The sequence below is a fragment of the Ischnura elegans genome, chromosome X, assembly GCF_921293095.1.
Source record: "Ischnura elegans chromosome X, ioIscEleg1.1, whole genome shotgun sequence".
NCBI lineage: Eukaryota > Metazoa > Arthropoda > Insecta > Odonata > Coenagrionidae > Ischnura > Ischnura elegans.
The window spans coordinates 3,594,737-3,617,560 of record NC_060259.1 but is presented as its reverse complement, the minus strand read 5'-3'; the positions used below and the strand labels follow the sequence as shown (position 1 = coordinate 3,617,560).

The 22,824-nt window shown below is 39.8% G+C and overlaps 1 protein-coding gene across 2 annotated transcripts in view; it reads right to left on the bottom strand.

Moving 5' to 3' along the window:
* The window catches only part of LOC124171324 (NADH-ubiquinone oxidoreductase 75 kDa subunit, mitochondrial), a 151,010-nt gene that overhangs the window by 60,701 nt on the left and 67,485 nt on the right, over positions 1-22,824 (bottom strand). For both annotated transcript variants that reach the window (XM_046550471.1, XM_046550472.1), the window contains exons 7-11: positions 17,978-18,187; positions 16,585-16,714; positions 14,196-14,347; positions 13,854-14,030; positions 10,397-10,589 (exon numbers count right to left, since the gene is read on the bottom strand). In XM_046550471.1, the coding sequence (XP_046406427.1) occupies positions 10,397-10,589; positions 13,854-14,030; positions 14,196-14,347; positions 16,585-16,714; positions 17,978-18,187 (862 nt within the window). The remainder of the gene's footprint in view (positions 1-10,396; positions 10,590-13,853; positions 14,031-14,195; positions 14,348-16,584; positions 16,715-17,977; positions 18,188-22,824) is intronic.

The following is a 22,824-nucleotide window of genomic DNA, read 5'->3' as shown; positions in this document are numbered from 1 at the left end:
TTCGGTAAAATTTTCAATATGAAAGTCACCTAAAATTTCTTTTAACCTGACTTTATTAATTTTATAGAAAAAGCAGACTTCATAGCAGATGATGTTGGTGATGGTGATGAGGCAATGTCCACAGGTGAGATACAGGCTTACATGAGAAAGGTCTCAGCGATGGATATAGATGCTATTTATTAGAGATGGGTCGAAGAGCAGATTTCTCGAACTCGAATATCGAATTCGAATGTTAAATCATTGCTCGAATATTCAAATACCTCGAACACTAAACGATGAATGCGGGAATGTTTGACTCGGTCGCCTATGCAGCAGGAAACACAAGATATTGGGGAGTAAGTTTGATTTCCTTTAAAGGATTTGAACAGGAATTTAGCTGATTAATGGAATATTTTAATTTTATGGAAACAATTAGGCATATACAGTAAACTCTCGATTATACGAAGCAGGATTTTACGAAGTTTTCGATTTTACGAAGTGATATTGCGGTCCCGGCGAAAAGCCTACGGTAAATACATGGCGCTATTCGATTATACGAAGCTTCGATTATACGAAATGTTTTGAATTTACGAACCTCGGATCGGTCCCCAGGAGCGAAAGGCATTCGTTTATACGAACTATGGCGAAATATTTGTCAACAAAACTAGTTACGCCGGCGTAAGTAGCTAAAAAAAATCAGCGCTTCCAACTGTGGTTCATTAAAAGTGTGAAATCGTAAATGATAGTGCAACCTTGGAGAGAAAGGGTTCACCTAAAACCTCACGGTGAGAATTTAGGGGAAGTAGGAGTGCAGTAAAATATCGCGACTGACATAATGCCCCTATTTACGTGCCTATTCGTAAACATCACATCGACAATACTTCGTAGTTTAACATGTCAGGAAGGTCGCTCGGGGTATTTCGTACACACCTAATTAACCCTTTGCACTGCTGTGAACGTACCTGGTACGTTCGCAAGGTAGGCTGCTGTGAAAGTATTTCGAAGACTACTTGACTACTTTTCGCCGAAGCATTTTGAAGGGTCCCTAATCCGGGACCCTTTCCTCTACGAGCTCACCCTCGCTGGCCCCTCTCTAAGACCCTCCGAGCGGGGGGGGGCCTCCCTCCCCAAAAGTGACCGCTCTGACTGCATTTTGAAAATCTATCAATCAATGCCATCATCAAAAAATAATTGTTAGCATCGCACTCCTGCCAATCAAGCATTCACGTACGTCTCTGAACCGTGTTTCTGCGATGAGAAATAACGATTTTGTTAACTTAGCTAAAATGGCCAAGTTAGTAAAATTGTAATTTTTCATCGCAGAAACACGGTTCAAGGACGTACTTTATTTCCTCCACTACGATCGCAAATTGTGGAAATCGGCCAGATTCCCTTTGATAGCACATCAATAGGATGTTCTCGAGGTTGGTAATTGATACAACTAGCCTACAAGTAATTCTACTGCTATAATATCACGGCTATGGTTGATTCGTTACGTTATACCTTCAGGAATCTGCGGCGGATAAAATCGCGGAGGAGATTAGAGGCTTAAAAGATGATTTTGAAAAATTCTTGGAAAAAGCAGGCAGAGCACAGCGCGCAACATCAAACGATTATATTGCCCTTGACGATGATCTCCGGGCTTGCGACAATGAGACGCCGGTACATACGTCGGAAGAAGCAGCGGCCGGGACTAGTCAGAATAGCAGTGACGACGAAGATGAAAGTGAGGAAGTAATTTCACCAAATAAAAAAGAAGTACACGCTGCCCTCCAAACATTAAGATACTATGATCTGGCTAACGAGTTAGGTCTCCAATTTCATTCCCATTTATGCAAGTGAGAAACCATGGTGGAAGCGGCGATGGAGAAGGGCAAAAAGAAAAAAAAAATAACAGCTTTTTTTAGTAATATCTTTTCGTGTACATAATAGCCTTCCTGAATAAACAACTTAAATATATTAAGTATTTGGCTCTATCAACCACCAACTTATTTTTCGGGCTACTTGTAATGAAGACGCACTTCTAACTCTAACCATGAACTTTCTTCTCGCGCGTCTCCCCGTTTTCCCATGCCGAGAGATCTTTCTTTCCAAAGTCTTTGTTTACTTCCTCCCGTGGCCTTCTGCTGATCTTGCTGACACCCACCTTATGCATCCCAAACCCCTCCTTCCCAGGCATTTCCCATTCACTCCCTCCCTAAGGTTACAGAGCTTGAGTGCGTCGTAGAAAAATACGCCCCCAAACGTAAACTGAGGCAGAGCTGAAGGCCCTTTCCCCACCCAATTCTTTCTCCAGCCCCCTTCATCACTCGTTATGCTGACCATTCCTCTTTCCTCAGGCAATCCCCATCCCACTCTTATTCACCCCACCCACTGGGTACGTTCTCCGACTGTGGAGAAGGGCATGGTTCATCTTTACCTGCAACGGGGGTAAGTTATTAACCGGAGAGAGGCTGAAGAAGTATCTTCCACTATCGGGGAAATGGTGCCGCGCTTATAATTCTCTCTCTTCTTCTCTGCTGACGTTTCAATTGAAATTATTTTCTTTGTTCTTTCCACACTATATTTATTTACGATTATGGCGCGACTATTTTTAGTGCTAAAGCTAAGAAAATCTTTTCTCTATGTCAATGATCCTTTGCATAACTTTCAATACGGCGGAGAAAGGAACACGAAAACTAAATGAGGTGAACGTACAGGTTTTTGCGTGTCATTTTTGGGAATTCACGCAGGTGAACCAATACTTCACACACGTTGAGAAAAGGCGAAACATCTCTTGTAGGAAAACAATCAATGCGGATAATAACGATTCTCTCTTTATTTCTCCGATAATGGAAGAAGTTTCTCCTGTCGTTTTCTGGTTGGAACCTTGCTCTTGTCGGCATAAAAGAAGAGAGAAATACTATATGAACATAGCACTTCACACCCGGTATGAAGAATATGGTCCTGATGAAGAATAAGGTCTTTCGTAGCAACATCTGCAAAGATGATGGAGCACAGTATCCGGACGGAGAACTCAAACAGAATTTACTGCAAATATTCGGCAGAAGATATCCTACGTAATTTATGATCGTGACTGAATCTCAATGAAAACAGCTAATTGAAAAGATAGCACATTCAGCTGAAAATACGGAGTAACTCGAAATATTAACTTATGAAGGTTATTATGGAAATCTCGTTTTTCTTTTTTTTCTCGTCACTGAGCGATAGAGGGCGACATAAATGGCGGTTAGGCCGGCTGCCGCTTAAGTTCTGTGGGTGCTGGAAACAAATATCTATCTTACGCGTTTTAAATAGTTGTTATTCGCTCCTAACCACAAATTTATAACATTAAATTCTTATAATAAACTTTGCAATACATTATTTGATTACGTTTTCTAAACTGGTCGGGAATTTCTTAAGTGATCGTTGATGTTGAAGTATGAACGATAAATGGGAATTTTATGGTGGTATAATTATTTAACGATCTTTCACAGCATAAATAGATAAAAAAAGCCTTTTCTATGAATAATACCAAGAATAACCACCAAAAACATTTAAATAAGACCACTAAAGACAAAAAAGGGTGGAAGAAACAAAAGCGAACATTTTTTCGTGACTTATGAAAAAGGTTTGAAATTACGAAACTCGATTTTACGAAGTGCCAATTTTCCGGTCCCACTGACTTCGTAAAATCAAGAGTTTACTGTAGTTGATTCAACTAACATCTCTTGCAAATATTCTAAGGGGATACACTACCTCGCGAAAAAATGATTGCATGCCGTCTCGCCATTTACACTGCTACGATGGATTTCTGTCTGATGTATACATTCTTATCTACCAAATGCCATTTCAGCGGCACGCCCATCTGATGCTCGGCCTCATCCAACTTCTTATTTTCAACAGGCAGCTAGCTTTACCCCCTCTCCTTCTGTCAAGTGCTAGCAGACAATCTGAGGCGTTTTGCAAAATACAGGCGCTTCTCCACCAGATTTTCTTCTTCTTCAATTATTTTCAGTCCATCTTTGGTAGTTCTCACAAGATAAGAAGATGAATTCGAAATGCTAGCAGGGAGAAACCAAATATCCTGAGAAAATATCCCTTCGTCGGTGACTGTAACAATAGAGATTTATAGCACAACTCATAAATTGTAACTTGATATATGTTTTCGGAAAAAAATACAGCATCAACTTCCGAGAAGCTCTGCTGCTCATATTGAGTTTTGCGAGAATGCTAAGTCTCCGTCGTATTTTGACACTTACTTCCTCGCGTAAAATGCTTAAATATTGGTCTTATTCTTTTTTAAATTACGTGCACATTACTAATATTTCAATCCAATAGAGGTGTAATATCAATTGCCGAAAGTCATTGTTAGACACCTTTTGGGCTAATAGGTGATTCATGCAGCAGTTGACCTCCAGAAACTGGAAACTTTGAAACAGGTAGGCTGAAAAAGGTCAGTGGGTGAGAAAAAGGGGGGGGGCTCGAAACACGTTTCCACTGTTCTCAGGTAACTTGGTATTTTTTTTTGGAGCTAAGGTCTTTGTAATATGATCCCTGCGCGAGCTGTGGCCTTTATTTTATTTCAAAGAAGAGGAAAGCCTCAGAGGGGGGGGAAGTGGAAGGGAGGGGAGTGCTGAATGGAGGGGGATAGTGGATCTTGGGAAATGCGCTAATTTATTTATTTATTTATTCGCTCCAGGACATGCAGTTACATGTATAGAACAAGTCAAAATAGAGGAAAATAAAATATACATAGGTCATAAATATATATGCAAGTACCAGTCAAGTATTCCACTTCAACGAAATAAATTCATCCACAGAATAGAAGGAATTACTAAGGAGGTATTTATACAGTTGGGATTTGAACAGTGAAAACGGTTTTGTTTCCCTTAATTTATGTGGAAGGCAGTTGAACAATTTCACCCCTGCATAAAGGGGGTTTTTACTAAAGAGGGTGAGGCTATGAGTGACCACCCTAAAATCCCTGGACGCTCTGGTGTTATGATTATGTACATCAGCATTAATTTCAATTCCAAAGAAACTTTTATGGAGACAGACAAAAATAACAGTAGAATATATATACAGACTAGGTAATGTTAGTATTCCTAGGGATTTAAAGTGTGTCCGGCAACTACTCCTCCCTGGAGTGTTGCTTAAGATCCTGATGGCCCATTTTTGAAGTTTAAAAAGCCTCGTACTATGGTGAGAATGGCCCCAAACTACTATTCCATTTTTCAATCGGCTATGAACATGGGCATGGTAGACCAAAAGGGCTGTTTTAATATCTGAGAGAGCTTTAATTCTTCTTAATAAATAACAACCGGTTGCCACTTTGGTGCAAAGATTGTCTATATGCACTTCCCAAGATAATGTTTCGTGAACATATAGACCTAGGTACCTAGTTTCTGCCGAAGAGCATAAAATTTTACCATTTAGCCTGAGAAGAGGAGTACAAATTCTTTCCCTCTGAGGAGTACGAAATTGTATAAAAGTAGATTTTTTTTCATTGATAAGTACTCTATTATCAACACACCACTTATTCATTGAATTGATATTATGTTGCACTTCATCAATGTAACTATCCCATGGTACTCATGCAGCAGTTGACCTCCAGAAATGGGGAACTTCGAAGCAGGTAGGCAGAAAAAGGTCAGTGGGTGAGAAAAGGGGGGGGGGGGTGTGAAACACGTTTTTATTGTTCTCGTGTAACTTGATATTTTTATCAAAGCTAAGGTCTTTGTAATTGGATCCCTGCGTGAGCTGGGATTTTTGTTTGATTTCGGAGAAGGGGAAAGGGTCAGAGTGGGTGAGGCGAGTACTGAATGGAGGGGGATAGCGGATTGTGGGAAATGCCCTAGGGTTGCTATCCCACGGCACTTCTGGTGGGGGAAACCGGGGATTTTAGGATTTTTTCACACAATCATTTTCGGTTCCCCACGTTGAACTCTTTTCACCGCTCTAATCCGCTAATTTGATGTAGTTCGTCAACTTGCCTAAAACGGCGCTGCATGCACTAAACGACTACAGTTCTTTACAATTTTCTGAGTCAACTACCAATGACAGAGTGTGACAGTATATGGCGCGAAATTCACAGTATTCGAGAGCGTACCTTTAGCATAATTATTCGAGACCTCAATTATCGAATACTTACTAGTATTTGAGGTATTCGAGTATTTGTGGATACTATTCGCATATCTCTACTATTTATTCATACTTACATTTTTACTTTTATTTGTAACCATATTTTATGATACCTCAAATAAGTACATTGAAATTTATAATCTTTTATAGTTTCATACTTCTCCTATTAGTAATGCAAACAAGGCAAGAATCAATGGAATATCATATACCTACCATTATCAAGTATTTTTTTAAATAAGAAAATCTAAAATGGGATAAACAAGCAACTCAATCAGTCTTCTTTGAAGAGAAAGAAATAAAGTTAGGTTAAATAATTAATTGCAATAATTTATTTATTTTTTTTATAATTGCAGATATGAATGAGAAGGTGGCACGTCACTGAGGTTCTCCCGACGGTAGCTGCATCTCTTGGCGAATATTTACACTATTTGCCTGTCATGTTTGGCCTCAATTTTGCGCTAGGAGGCGGAAAGCATGTGGGGGATAAATGGCATGATTGGGGGAGCTCCCGAAGTCGAGAGAACAACACACTGTAGCCTGGCCTCATGACGAAATGTAAGTTTTTCTTCAACCCACACGTTGACATTGAACAATATATAAATACTGGGGTATGTGGGTCTGTGAATACGATGAAATGCAAGTGTTGCTGTGTTTACTGTTAAGTTGAAGGAAAGAGTCGATCTGAAAATTTGACTGGTTCCCATAAAATATTACCGTGTAAAAGTAACTTAGAGAGGCGGAAACAATTAGCTTCATTGATAATGGGATCCGTTTAGCTGAATAAGTGCACATTTGAAGAAGTGAGCCCGAAATAAAGTAGCATGTGATCATTGCGGAGTGCACACAAGTGTTCCATAATTAATTTTAACGAATCTGGTGAAAAATGTTAACTTTTGATTAAAATAAAATATACATCGAATTGGAAATGTGATACGGTTCCTAATCTTTTCAATATTGTGCAACATTTAAAATACGTCTTAAAATGTCATTCGCTCAGTGTATATATCTCAGCTAAGACAAAAAGGTTACTGACGATATCATATTATTTCCCGCTTATTTTTTCCTGCTAACTGGACCTTAAAAATCTCATTTTCATCTGCAAAATAATGATTAAAGCCTTCGAAAAGTATGCACGGTGGAATAAGGAATCAGACCAGCCAACAAGAGGAAACTGGAAAAGTTAGAAAGAAATTCAATTGCTCCAAGACACAACGAAACAATTTACAAATGGATAAGTGCAGAGAAAGTGAATTTTCTCAAACTGAAATGGTGCACATGTAGGGAAAAAGCAGGTGTAGGGAAGAATGGCAAGATGGGGAGTTTCATGAATCGAGAAAAAGACACATTGTAGCGAGCTCAGCCTGGCCCAATGAGAAATTTTAAGTTTTTATTCCAACGAGAAGTACATTTCTTTAATGCTGACGTTGAAAAATGAATAATACTAGATCTGTGAATACGATGATAGCCAAGTGTCCCGGTGTTTATTGTAGAGTCGAATGAAAGATTAGTAAGGTAAATTAGTGACTGGTTCATATAAAAATTATTGTGCCATAGTATGCTTTAGAGGCGGAGGCAATAACCGTCGTTCATAATGGGACCTGTTGATCTAAATAAATGCAAGTTAGAGAAAGTGAGTGGAAAATAAATCAACATATGAAAGCAGAACAACAGGTACACCTTAGCACTGACAGCTGAATGCCGAGACGGTTGACGGTTTTTGTAACGTGATGTGCCACCGTTGGCGTCGCCTCCAAGGGCAGTGGACGGGAAGGAAACGGTTGGGGAGGGGAACTATGTGGTAGGGGCAGGATAAGTGGGAAATGTCAAGACGTGTGGGAAAGCTCCCCCTAAGACGAATATAGGCAATACAATCCGGTTACATGAGATCCACGTGTCACCTTTCAATGCATCGCATTTCCTCCGACCCCAAGTTATTATCAGATGAGTCACCTTGTGGGCTCTTAGGCGCTAAGCAATAACTTAATCGCAGTTCATGTTATACCTCAATAAATGTACAAGATTAATTACATGCACAAAATTTCGAAAACATCAAGTCCAAACACGATGCAACTCCGACCATAAGTGGAGAAGTTAGGTATATCATTTAGAAGTCCGTCGCTATCAGTACCTTGACGCTTTGATTCATCTCTCATCAGTCGAAACTCTTCAGTGATGGAAGACGGTAGGTGTTTGGTAGCATTTTTTCATCACCTGAGTAACCAATGCACTGAGGCTATGGGCAAAATTAAACGTCTCTGAAAATATTTTCGGCAGCAGTATTTGATGTACTAAGCAAGTGATACTAGTTTTTCAATTCATTGTAAAGGAAATAGCGTGCGATAGAATCGCTAAATTGGATTAATGTGTTTATAACGCTATTTACAAATTACTTTCTCATTTATCCATAGGCAGCTTAATTTGACATAGCAGTCAATAATTCACTTGGATAGTTTTATCGTACATTAGGAATAGCCACATTCTATACAGCAAAAACCTCTAACAACAAAATTTTTTCATGCCCCCCAGAAGTTAATTGCAAGAGGTTTGATTGCAATGCTAACAAGGAGAAGTCGCCAAAGTGATGTTCAGGATCTGGATGCGGATGTTATTTTCTAAAACTATATAGGTAAGGTAGAAAAAGTGTCACGGCTTTCTTCCACATAGGCCCGGGTTCGAGAGATAATCGCATGTAAAGATTTCGCGCAGCATCAGGTCCCTTGAGTACGCGCTCCCTCTCAACTACGGCCGTGGCGGTGCGGTCTAGGGCATTAGTCCTGTTAGCTGTAGTTAGTGTCCCGGGTTCGAGATCCAGCGCCGGCAATATTTTTTCTCTCTTCCAATTTTTGAAATCACTGTTACATTTTACCCCAATTCGTTTTAACTAGTTACTTCGCGATTTTTTAAATTTAATATCAATTTATGGATTTTTAACGAAACTCCGAATTGTGCCTTACCACGCGAATTAGAGGACGTATATAAATACTTACGCGTGAATTTCGTGTAATGTGCTCATCACGTGCGCCGATGCACACCTCTGCCTCGCATCAATTAACCGATTGTACATCCATTCGTGAATCGTACCCCGGTTTTTGACGCGTGTGCCTCCACTTTCAATGCCTTTTTTACGTTACTGAAGCACCAGTATTTTCCAGGTTAAACGTTTTTTATTCAAAATTTCATTTCCACCAGGCATTCCCTCCATTAGATTTCTAACCGCCCACGCACTGTCTTTCCAACGAATCTCGATGTTTACAACAAAATGTCCTTCCACTCACCATACGTCCCTTATGACCTGCCTTCTAGCGTCCTTCAAAGACTTCCGTCCCAACAACCCTGCATCCACAACTGACCCTCGATAATCCCTGAATGAGGCGCCGAGGCCCAATTGTGTGAAAGCGGGTGCGAAAGGTAAACAAAGAAGGCCTCGAAAACGGCTTGGGTAGGCTGCTGGAAAGAAGGATCATTGTGCTGGATGGATGGAAGAGAAAACTAGCTAGGGTCAGTAACTGAATGTGAGGATAGGCAACATAGGTGGATCCAGGGGGGGGCACGGGGGCACGTACCCCCCCCCAGACCCTCAAAAATATGCAGGATTTTTTATACGATCCCATTATCATTGCGTTCGTTTTGTATTACGAGGTATCCTTGTGCCCCACCCAGAACAAAATCCTGGATACGGCCTTGCTTGTGCCCCTCCCAGAAAAAAATCCTGGATCCGCCCCTGATAGGCAATAGTGTTTATTTGTTGATAAGAAAGACTTGAGATTACGAATATAAAAATAGGCTGTGGGAGCAATGGCTAGGGCGAGGATGATTAAATTCCCCGGAAATTTGCGTGTAAGTAATTATATACGTCCTATAATTCGCATGGTAAGGCACAATTCGGAGTTTCGTTTAAAATCCATAAATTGATATTAAACTTAAAAAATCGCGAAGTAACCAATTAAAACGAATTGGGGTAAAATGTAACAGTGATTTCAAAAATTGGAAGAGAGAAAAAATATTGTGGGCGCTGGGTCTCGAACCCGTGACACCAACTTCAGCTTACAGGACTAATGCCCTAGATCGCACCGCCACGGTCGAAGGTGATAGGGAGCGCTTACTCAAGGGACCTGATGCTGCGCGAAATCTTTACATGCGAATATCTCTCGAACCCGGGCCTATGTGGAAGAAAGCCGTGACACTTTTTCTACCTTACCTATATAGTTTTAGAAAATAACATCCGCATCCAGATCCTGAACATCACTTTGGCGACTTCTCCTTGTAAGAAGACTATTAATGCATGAAATTATACCTTGATAGATGATGAAGCAGTCCTTGGGCAAATCATCCCTTGTGATGACATTTTCATCAGCTCCTAGAAGGTACAACAGCTTGGGAGGATTATCACGAATTGCAGCGACACCTGCCTTGTAGCCCAAATCCAAGGCAGCAACTTGGGATGCCACTCGATGTAGAACATTCAAAACCTTCCAATCAGCAGGAGCCTGTAGGCATAAAGAACTTTCATGGGAATACACAAGAGTGGATATATAACAGCCATTTGGTGAAGAGATTCATAACAAAAGGTTACAACATTTGGGGGGGTTACAACATTTCAATTGGATGGGGTACACACAAAGGCCAATCTCACACAAAATTTAGGGGGTTTGAACCCCCTGAACTGCTTGTTTGCTAAGGTGCTGTATTTTGTTTCCACAAATAATGAATGCATTTCACCTATTATTCTCAGGTAAAAACAGACAGATAAGGATATCACCCTCAGGTAGGGGGTCACAATGAGGAGTCAATTTTACCCTTCCCCAATGAGAACAATCAACGAATCAACAAAAGTGAATGCCTCATTCAGACGCTGTTTTTGGGCCTATGCATATTTGTACGACACTTTAGAAAAAGAAACGATTACTTTAAGAGAGCAATAACATAATAATAACAAGTAATACAGTGGAACCTCGATCTATCGATTTCAGGGGGATGAATGAAAAAAACGATGAATGCGGGAAAACGATCAATGCAGGAATGTTTGGCTAGGTTGTCTATGCCTCGGGAAATGCTGGATTTTAGAGCATAATTATGATATTCATCAAGGGATTCAAACAAGATTTTAGCTGATTACAGGAATATTAGCACTTTATCGAAACACTTAGGTCATGTTGCTGATTCGACTAATATCTCTTTCAAATATCCTGAAGGAACATGCCACCATGCTAAAATATGTTTGCAGTCCACTCGACATTTGCACCGCTATTATGGATTTCTGTCTGATGCATAAATTCTTATCCATCAAATGCCATTTCAAGTACAAGTATTTACGAGAGCAATGTGCATGTTATGCCTAAAACAACTGCTTTCGCCGATGCAGTGATTGCTAGTGAGATGGATCTCAAAGGCCAAAAATAGCCAACTATGTATTAATATGTTCCTATCTAAGCGTGAACAATGCTGCATTAATCAACAGCGGCACGCCCACCTGATCCTCGGCTTCATCCAACTTTTTGTTTTCACCAGGTATCTCGCTCTACCCCCACCCCTGCCATCACGTGCTAGCGGACAACCTTTCAGAGGCATTGCAATACTCACGTGCTTCTAGCCCGGTTTCTTTTCTTCATCTTCAATTATTTTCAGTCCATCTTTTAAAGTTCTCACTTGTTTCTTAGGAAGGGCCATGGTCCGAAGACGAATAAAAATAAAATTAATGAAAATGAAACCGGACTTAATTGAACCTACACGGAAAGCATTCGCTGGTTTGTAGTCAACTCACCCTGGAAAGTACGGAACCTCTCGTACGAGGTGAAGTTTGGCACTAATGCTATCGCGTGCGGCATAAGCAGAGCATACTGCAGAGGGTGAAGCATGACCATAAGACTGCGCAATGAAATTTTTTGCCCCATGGAGAAGGCACTTACCCACTCATTTCTAACAATAAGTAGCGTAGCTCTATATGAGCAGATGAATTCAGATTGCTAGCAGGAAGAAACAAAATATCCTGAGAAGATATCGCTTCGTTAGCAACTCTGACAAGTGAGACCTGTAGCATAACTCGTAAATTGTAACCTGATGTACTGCTTTTGAAAAAAAAAATGCTGCATCAACTGCAGAGAAGCTCAGCTGCGAAGATAAAGAGTTTCGCCAAAAATCACCATCGTATTATTCCAACTATTTCCTTGCTTAAAATGCTTGCATAATGATAGAAATAAGTTGTTTTGAGTATCATTCTTTTTTAATTACGTGCACATTACTAATATTTCAATCTAATAAAAGTATAATACAAATTGCCGAAATTCACTGTTAGACAACTTTTGGGCTAAGAGGTAATTCATACAGAAGTTGGTACATACTAGGAACTTTGAAGGATATAGGCTGAAAAAATTCAGTGAGCGAGACTTGGAGAGGCGTGAAACACGTTTCTATTGCTCTCATGTAACTTGATACTTTCTTTCGAAGCTAAGGTCTTTGTAAATTTACGATCCCTGTGCAAGCTGAGACCTTTTGTTCAATTTCGGAGAAGAGGAAGGTGTCAGAGGGGGGGGAGGAGAGTGCTGAATGGAGGGGGTAGCGGATCTTGGGAAATGTGCTAATGTTACTATCCCACGGCACTCAACTTCTCCCTATGGTAGTTCAATCTCCTAGGGAAGATTCAAACTATGTGTCTGTCATTATTAGCCACAAATAACACATAGTAAACACTTCGTCTCATTTTTGTCAAACGATGGATGCGGGAAAATTCTACGATGGGACCGCGATCTTAAAACGATCAATGCGGGAAAACGATACTTCGGGGAAAAGATGCGGGAAAAAATAATATTGTCTTTATGGAACTTTATTTGAGACCAGGAGCGGCAAACGATGAATGCAGGAAAACGATCAATGAGGGCACAAAAATCGGGGTTTCACTGCACCTAATAGGGTGGTTTCCTATTATTTTTTATTGCCTAAATGGAAAGATTATTACTCTTGGAGTACGCATTTCACGCTTTTAGATTTTTAAATGACAATATCTATTTTTTGCCATCAAATAAAGTGAAAATTTTCAAGCGCGCGAAAACGCGACGGCTAAGGAAGAATGCTGGGAAAACTCTGTGTGACGTCGTTCTGGTTCCCGCTGCCGCCCTGTGAGGTGACCTTGGGGCGAGGCTTTGAGCGCTGATACGACGCAGGATGCTTGCAGGTAGCAGAGTACCATGCTAGTTGGTAGCACTTAGCTTAAATAAGGATTATTAATACCTTATCAAACGAACAAAACTTTCCGACCTTAGCCAGTTTTAATAGGTGATTATTAAGATATGTTTCCCTGAGCTCTGTGCCTCATGCATGCATTGGTAATCTCAGACGATGTAAAACTCCTATCTACTCATATAGAAACTAGGTCCCTGTGATGTGACGTGGAGTGGCATCGCATGGGCGCCAATCTGGCCTTTTTCAAATGCAGTTAAAATTGACCATTGCCATTTGTCCAAACCGGTATATCTAAAACCAAATAATTTGTACATTATGAATACACTAATGGTGGGTAACGAATCGAAATCAATACCTTTCGTTTTCTTTGATGAAGGAAACTACCCTATTAATTCTTTGAAAAAGTAACAATTCCCAGTTGAAATTTCCTAAAATGTTATCATAATAACTTCCTCAGTTCCCTTCACTCTACTACTCCCCCCTCAGGTCAAAGAATACAGTGATGTTAAGAATGCATTGATGATGGAGTACTGCTGATGAATGGATGGAGCAATCTCAAAATTATTCATACTAACCCCAGATGCTGACTTAGCAATGCGTTGCACGAGGGAAAGTATATATGGGCCATCAGCTCGTTGTAGCATTCCAGAACCAAGAACTACCATTGGCTTCTTAGCAGATGATAATTTTTTGGAAACTGGATGTTTGCCATCTGCCAGCTGCTTTAGGACATCAGGTTGATTGCCGATGTGCTAAAATTCAGAGTATGAATTATTTTCAAAATGAGGAAATATGACAGTCATACGAAAGGCTCAGTGAAAATTAAGCCTGCAATTGTAATGCGAGCATCTTAAAATGAAAGACTAAAAGCCGTGAGATAAATTCAAAGAAATTCCAGGGGAATTAAGAAAGCTCACCTCATATGAGTACGTTAGATCCAATTTAGGACCAACCAATGCAATTTGAAGTTCATTGTGCAGATAAGCCTTACGAATTCTAGAGTTGAATAAGGGAGCTTCATAGCGAGGATTTGATCCAATAATTAGCATAAAATCAGCTTCTTCAACACCTGAAAAGAAAAATAAATATGCACAGCAATTATCAAAACTTTCTTAGAAATTTATAAGTTACAAGCTATATTTTTGAGAAGTAGACCATTCTTCTGACTCATATGTTAAAATCAAGATAACTTATTTATTTAAATATGTCTAACTTCCACCTATTGAAGCCTGAATCTGTTGAACTTATTCAAAATAACTTAAGTCATTTAGTGTGAATTAGACACCATAGAGCCCAAACACAACATGATAGGAAACATGAAGATTACTTTTAATGAAGTGAAATATAAAGCCTAATACACCCATGCCTCGTATAGCACAAGGGATGCGTTCCTTGGGGTCTTTGCACTATACGAATTTGCGTTATACGAGAGCGTTTTAGCATTGGGAAGATAGGGATGCGTTCCTGGTAGCATAGGTCTTGGGTATTGAATTTCCTCTAAAACATACATATTCCCATAAATAGCCTTAGAAAACATTATTCATATAAATTTTTATAGTTTAAAACATCTTTAAAGGTAGTATGCACGCATTTGAAGACTTATATTCACGTTAAAAAAAATTCTTACGTGCTTTCGAAATTCCCTCCAGTCGTGCGGGTGGGCTACCATCTGCTATCTCAGGGGTTTGTAATGCATTGCCTGCAGTAGACGATTTTTCAAACCAGTCTAAAAACAACTATTGTGTCACCCAGGCCCTTTTGTCGCTCATCGAAGTGACAGGCAAATGCTACTTTGAATGCCATTTCATAGCTAGCGGAGTTTATGAATGATAAAGCATTTTAATTTGAAGTCCTCCGAGTCATTAGCAGCTACGTGAAACAGTCTTTAAATGCCTTGAAACCTGACCCAGGTTTTCCTTCCCTGAAAATGAATGAACGAGAAGGCATTCTTTTCTAAATCAATATCGTCTCGTCAACACTAAAAACTAGTTGAGGGGGAAAGGAGCCACTTTCAATCACAGCTTGGAGTTCATCAGAAAATGTTGTGGTGACTGCGTTATCAACACTTGCAGATTCACCTGATATTGCAGCACTGAAAATACCTGCTTGCCGTTTAAATTCTGGAACCAACCGGAGCTTTCACTAAATGTCTCGGAGCGATTACCTCTCTCCTCTTTTTGTACTGATTCACTATGAACTTTCCGTATGTGTAGACCGCTTGGTTGAAGTTGGTGCGGCTGAGGTCACTATTGTTTTAACTTCATCTTTATTCAGAATAAGGCATCGTGTGTTTAAACTTCCGTGCAATATCGCTTTGACGTTCTCCATTTTCAAAGCAATTGACCTATATCAATTTCTCTTCCAGGTTTATGGTTTTTCTTGATAAATTCTTGATTTTTCTACCCGCATTCATATTTTTTGCCATTTCTCTTGGTTTTTACTCTGCATGGCTCTATCGAAATCACCTTCTACTTCTGAACTGTATTCTTGAGACGCAGAGGGCCTACGACAGCGGGGAGGGAACGAAGCTATTGTGTTTGAGACTCTATCCCCTCCCTCTTATATATTGATGCTATTCATGCACAACTCCGCCACCACTCCATTTCTCCCCCGTGAATACCGATGACCTTGAAGGCTATAGCGTAGACCCTCTACCTGGAAGTCAATCGCCCGATAACCTATGACGACAAAAATTACGTCTCAACCAGTATTGCTTAAAAAAAACTCATTTCCACTAGCCCCACGTTTAATGATCTAAATTAACTCATTCTGCTAAGGAGACGAGATAAATTACTTCGGTAGGCCGGCTATCTGCACCTAATGACGAGTAATACTTTTGGCCATTGCACAGCAATGAATTTCGATTAATGTATAAACAAAGAAGAAGATTTGAGGCAAGCAATAATATTAATATGCGTAAAATGATAGAAATTTTGTGTGCACTAAGCGCAAGTTCACGTTTTATCACGAGAGCGTTAAGATTTTTGATTAGGCTACACTGCGTCGCAATGTTTCCCCGAGGAACGAATTTGCGCTATATCGAAATTGCGCTAATCGAAATTGCACTATACGAGACATGGGTGTACAGTCAGCCAGTGGCGTAACTAGGAATATGCTTTGGGGTGGGAATGGAGTGGAGTGGGGTGGTGACCCCCTCCCCTCCCAGGCAAGGTCCTTTTTTAAGGTCCAAGGTCAAGTTTTAACTGCAACACCTGCACTACATCTGTTGCTAAACACAAGACTTTTCAAGAAGTAACTATGCACCTAACACTTGAAAGACATGTCAAGTCAGAATGAGTACATCACCTTGAATTCTGCTGTTGAGGAGATAGCTGGACCTGAGGTCAGTGGCGGAGCCACTCATTGGGAATATCTCCTCAGTGCACAGCGACTCGGACCCGATGCGATGCAGTATGTCTTTCAATGAAACCAGAGCCTGCAAAGTTTAGAGGAAAAAGAAAGATTTCATAAACCGAATTTACCAAAAAGAAATGAACAATATTAACAGTTATTCTTGGAAATGAGCACCACGAATAAAAACAGAGAAAATAAAAGAAAGGATCAATCAGCAAGTCATCCATAAATGACACCAGTGAAATACAATTACATCTTCCCTTTACACACATTTTGATACTTAAATCTCCTCAATTCCGAAAAATGGGGAGAGTAGTGACATTGCTTCCAAATGGCACTGAGGTCTGGGGAGAGAGACATATCAGCACTGAGCTACCACTGAAATTCCTGCACCAAAGCTGTTTATTTGAGAATGGATCATTTAAGAAATGTTATACTCAGTTTTAAATTTGTTACTTAAACACATGACATCTGTGATATCTCAGAAAATTTGAGTGAAGAAAAGGGAAGACAGGTCACTTCATACTACAACAAATTATATTTTGTAAGAATTTTGCTATACCATTTTGCCCCTTGATATTCAGTTATTGACAATCACTGAACTCGGAGAACATCATTAATGTCAACATGCTAGAGCCAAAATTCAACATTAGCAAAAGACATCTACCATGAGGATATAAAGTCATTAGAAGAGATCCAGAAAATTTGAAAGATATGATGATGCAAAATAATTAGATATAAAGTGAATGAACTTAAATAGACAAATAAAATTAAAGCAAACTTTACATTTTGGCAAAGAGAGCAAAAGCAAACAGAATCACACAATCCTGTCCGATAAGAAGGGGAGCACAGCAACATGAAACACACTCTGAGTGACACACCAAAGTTTGATGCGAAAAAACATTCTACAAGTCGAAGTGGAAATTCTCAGCAAACACAATTTTATATTTTATAAAGATTGTGAAAGACATTGAAGGAGTGTAAAACTCTCGCAAGGACAATCTGCAACAAGGATAATCAAGAGTCTGCTGTACATGAAGGAAATTTTGTGGTCTTAGTCCATTTTGTGACTACGAAGGTGTAAATATGATAGACTTGAGCGGTAACCACAAACATTCACTGAAATTCTATTTCTAAGCACTATAATAAATGTCAAAATAGTTTGCATTTGGTCGACACATAATTTAAGGAGCTTTAACAAGGAGTGATTTATTTTCATTTGAATGAGGGGCCTCTGAGATATTGGTCTTTGATATAATTCTGATAGAACTCTAGTGACAGATTTTGCAATGGATGGTTGTTTCCTTGGTGTGGGACACAAAAAAAAAGTGAATTTCTTCTTCACCTCCGCATCAACAAGACCACCAGCAATTGCAGCCACTTTGTCCCCAGGAGTGCTTTGGATTGCTTTGGCCACAGTCACGAGGGCATCTTCCCACTCGACTGGCACAAGCTCTCCCTTGGAATTCTTCAAATGGGGCGCAATCAACCTTTGCCTCTTGAGGCCATCGCAAGCAAATCGTGACTTGTCAGACAGCCACTCCTCATTCACTTCCTGCAAAATTATAAAAACAACCATTAGCAGGTATTGACACTTCATTTTTTTTACACACAACACAAAATTTATGATTCCTCAAACACACATTCTGTAGGTTTGATGGTGGCAATTGAAATGAATAATCAGCTTTGTGATGTTTCAATGACCGACAAAGGTTTCGAGTGTTTGGCAGTCATTATCAAAGATAATGACCAACTTAAGAGTATTTGAAAGCTTGGTCTGTTATTAAAAATCTGTACTTCCAAAATATTTCAAGCTGATTATACTCACTTTAAGCAACCCTTACCGTCCACAAAATATTATACTACAAAGAGCAAGATTATGAAAATATGAAACACACATGCTACATGATGCAACACACATGCACAGGGTATCATATTGTTCAGTCGCATTTTCCATCATAGGAAACAACACTTTTGCAGGAAATATTGGTAATACTAGCAATATTTACTTTAGTACAATAAAACATTTAAAATCGTATTTCAATGTATCATTTCCAGATTAAAATTAATATTAGCTGCATTACCAATTTCATTAGTTTTTTCAGAAAGTGATAAAGTCTGAATGGGTTTTCGCTGCAGTACTGACAAAGAGCAAAGAAATGTTGGAAACATGTAGGTGTGTTGCGGGAAGGTATCACAAGTTTGAAAGGGTACTTAGAAAATTTTAATTTCAAATTTTTAACAAATGAAGGGTTACTTTTGGAAAGTGTGAAAACATGTACCCAGCATCACAAATCATAAGATTATGTCGTTAAAATAATAATAAAAAGTAAAAATTTTTGTCAAAAAGTCGGCCACATGGCATTTTCTCCAAAAAACGGTCAGCAGGGAATGTGTTAACTCTAGCTAGGCAATGGCTAGGTAAAGGGTCTAAATTAATATTGTCACATACTACTGAAAGGTCAAAAAATAGTACAGTACATTCTCGTTAATACGAACAAAGTTATTACGAAGTTCTCGTAATTACGAAGCAAATCGTTGGTCCCGAGGAAAAGACCCATCCAAGCTATAGGAAAATAAACGTTATTACGGGATTTTCGTTTTTACGAAAATACGAACCTCGGTCCCGGTCCCGGCGGTGACAAAATGAACTTTATTACGAAGTTCCACGCATAAGCAATGGTTTTCAGGTGGATATTCACTGCGCTCAGTTTTGATAATCGCGCCATGTTTACGTCCTCTTCGTGTACTGTGATCAAGAGCATAAATTATGGTTCTTTCTTCACCATACACGCAACGTCATGTAATAAGCTTCATTCCTGAGGAATCATGGTGACCGACTCATTGCAGCTCGTAAATTTGATGTACAGTTAGTCTTCTTCCTATGCACATTTGATTAAGGAACTTTCAGAGATACCAGCATTCAAAAGTGTCAAAATTTGAATTTGGCGCCTTTTCATTTGGCCGTTCCTCCGCGGTGCGGCGTAGAGGAACTCGCACTCTGGGCATAATCTGAACAAAGTATCATTGAATCCGGTGTGAAGTTAGGAACTGTTCAGCGTTTCGCGCGTTCTTCCTTGCCGCGGAGAGTGATTTTTTCGGCTCCGGCTTCGTTGTATGCCCAGCTAGATCAGTTCGTCACAATCGTGAGTTAGCGCACAATTGTTATGCAGTGATGCATTCTGCAGGATAACCGTACTCCTCGATGCCTTGCATACAGTCCGGCCGGCGAGAGTTGCCCGATGACGGCATAATAGGAGGGGCGGATAACCCTGCGCCAGCACTGTTTACGGCCAATTGTTATCCCCCAAACGCACCTCACACCATCGCCTAATCACACAATGTTGTCAAACGCATAAAGGCCACCGAAATAAGCCTGATCCACAGAACATGCCCTTTCTTCGAATCACCAAAACAAGTGGTTCTTCCTCTGGGTCCTTCATGCTCGTCTTCCCTTCCAGCTCCTTTCTTCACGGAACTCTTTGTAGGCGTTTCCCTTTCTTACCTGGCAACCTTGCTCCCTTCCCGGCCTAGACCATTCTGCCTAACATCGGACAACTCTCGGCGGCCGGACCGAAGGTTTATGAACTTATGAACAAGGTAATGGAACGCACTTAGTTCGTATATCGGACTTACTGTATTCGGGAAGGTATCAACCCTCGAGTACATCATACTACATTTTTCTGTTGAGACATGGAAACGAATTTTCCTGTTTATAAACATTTCCGCATAATTCAATCGTGTTTATCACATATGGGTTATTTTCGACGATTTCTAAAAGAAGCGTTCATCCGAAATTCGTTATTACGAACCTCCGCTTTTATGGTCCCGTGAACTTCGTAATAACGAGTGTCTACTGTAGTACATTCAAATTGGGAGTCTCCCCATTCTATGCTTCAAGCAATCCCCCCAAAAAAAAAAATGAAAAATTTTAATGCTGCTAAAACAGGAGACAGTCACAAAATTTGACATGACGTCAACTGACAGTATTAATGCTTAGAAGCTAGGGCACAGCCACCCACTTCAGTTCAAGGAAAAAATGGAAATTCTATGAGCGTATTCCATTGGGTGTCATTAATATCGCAAGAAAGCATCCTGATGCAAATGTCAACTTGTATAATTTGGCCATGTGATTCCTAATTATACTGTATTTATGAAAAACTAAACTTGGGGTGAATCTCTAGAAAATGCAATGGTTCTCGTATACGAGGGGGGCACAAAAGTAACTGGACAGATTTTGCTGCCGGCATCGTAGTTTGGGCCTCTTCTCCATGGGTGTTAGTAACCCATTCAGAGACATTTTTGTAAGTGGCATCCTTATGATGGTTGTAGCCGGCCCCGATGACAGTTTTCATTTGATGAGTTTCTTCACCTCTATGCTTTTGGAAATGACTGATATTTGAGAACAGCATCCATTGTTGGAAGTTTGTTTTCTACTAGGTAAAAGTACGTTGGATGTGGTTGATATGCTGTCTACTGCTTATAAAGAACACACCTTGAAAAGAAATCTAAAGTTAATGAGTGGTACACGCAATTCAAACATCACAATATGGTGATGAAGTACTTGCAACTCCAGGCCAGCCTTCCACATCCAGAACTGAAAGCGAAAGTGAGCAAATTACTAGCTGATTCTTCCACCATGATAATGCACTAGTTCACACAGCCATTTCTGTGCGTGATTTTTAGTCAAAAAAATCACACGACACCGCTTGCTCACCCACCCTACTCGCCACCTGGTGATATATGTATTTTCTCCCGGACATAAAAACATTAGAAAAAGAAACATTTTGCAGACATTTTGGAGATAAAAAGAGAATTGAAGGTGCGCTCAAGGCATTGGAAAGTATGAGCACCAAAGAAGTTTTGCATAGTAGGAAAAAAATTTGAACCAATTAAGTCTTAATGAAGAGTACTTCTAAGGTAAAAACATGAATTCTGAAATTTAAAATAAATGATGTTGTTATTCTTGCCCCTCCCATATCCTTGTGTTACCAGAGGAAATAACAATATTACTTCCCAAGTTTACTGGCATCTCTAATATTCAGTAAAACTTTGATTTACGCAGTTGGAGAGACCAAAATATGGGCACTGTGCAAAATCAAAGTGTGTAAAATGAAGAGCTGGCGTTGATGAGGAGTATACATTTTGGGGTAACACTCACACTGTTTTTAGAACACTAATGGCCGGTTGCAAGTTACTTTCGCTATTGGTTCGATAGCTACGGATCTCATTAAGTTATGGAACTCATCACTTATTTTGGGTTGCAAGAAACAACACTGGTCGGCACTAAAATCCTCCCACGAGGGTGAAAGGGTGTACTGAATAGACTTTGTGATGCTGGTTACGAATATCTCATTGAAAAAGTTCCAGCACGTAAGGTTTTTTTTTGGCAGGGTGCTGTTTCCATAATTGATTGAAAAATTTTTGACAGACGTATTTTTGGTACTTAATGAGTGTTTTCTGTGTTTGGAGTGTACAATTCTGAATTTTTATCTTAATCCAAGAACTGTTACTAGGCTACATCCCAGGAACATTCTTTTCTCTCGCTCAAAACCACGGAAAACGTACCCCCTTCCCTCAAGTTGCAAAGATTTATTGTCGTTCTACACTGCATACACTAAAACCTAGGCGTTATTGACCGATAAGGTTTCGAAATCTACTGGCAATCATTCGCCGGCTCCCTTAAATCTAAATGACAGAGAAATACAAAAAGGTGCCAAGACATACACCACATTGCCACATGAAACAAATATTTCAGTTTCGAGTTGATCATGGTGTTACAATTTGGTGTTACACTGTGTCGTAACACCACATTGTAACACCACACCACGTCATACATTGTGTTAAACCAATATGCCGAGAATTTGTAACAATTCGATAGATTCGTTCTGCTACGTATGAGGGGAATTGATTTTCAAGTGACAAAGTAGCCCCTTGTCACCGTTCCTGAAGACAGCCTACTATCTGTACTTCAGGTGTAAAATCGGTGACCAGGATCATTTTTGGGTGAAACAAATATTTCAGTTTCGACTTGGTATTACGCTGTGTCTGTGTATACCATAGATGAAAAATATTTCTGCGTGAAATATTCACGTTTGTGGTAAACGAACATGCCGAGAACTTGCAAAAATTTGACAGATTCATTCTACTACATATGTGGGAAAGTGGGCCAAGGGACAAAGTAGGCCATTG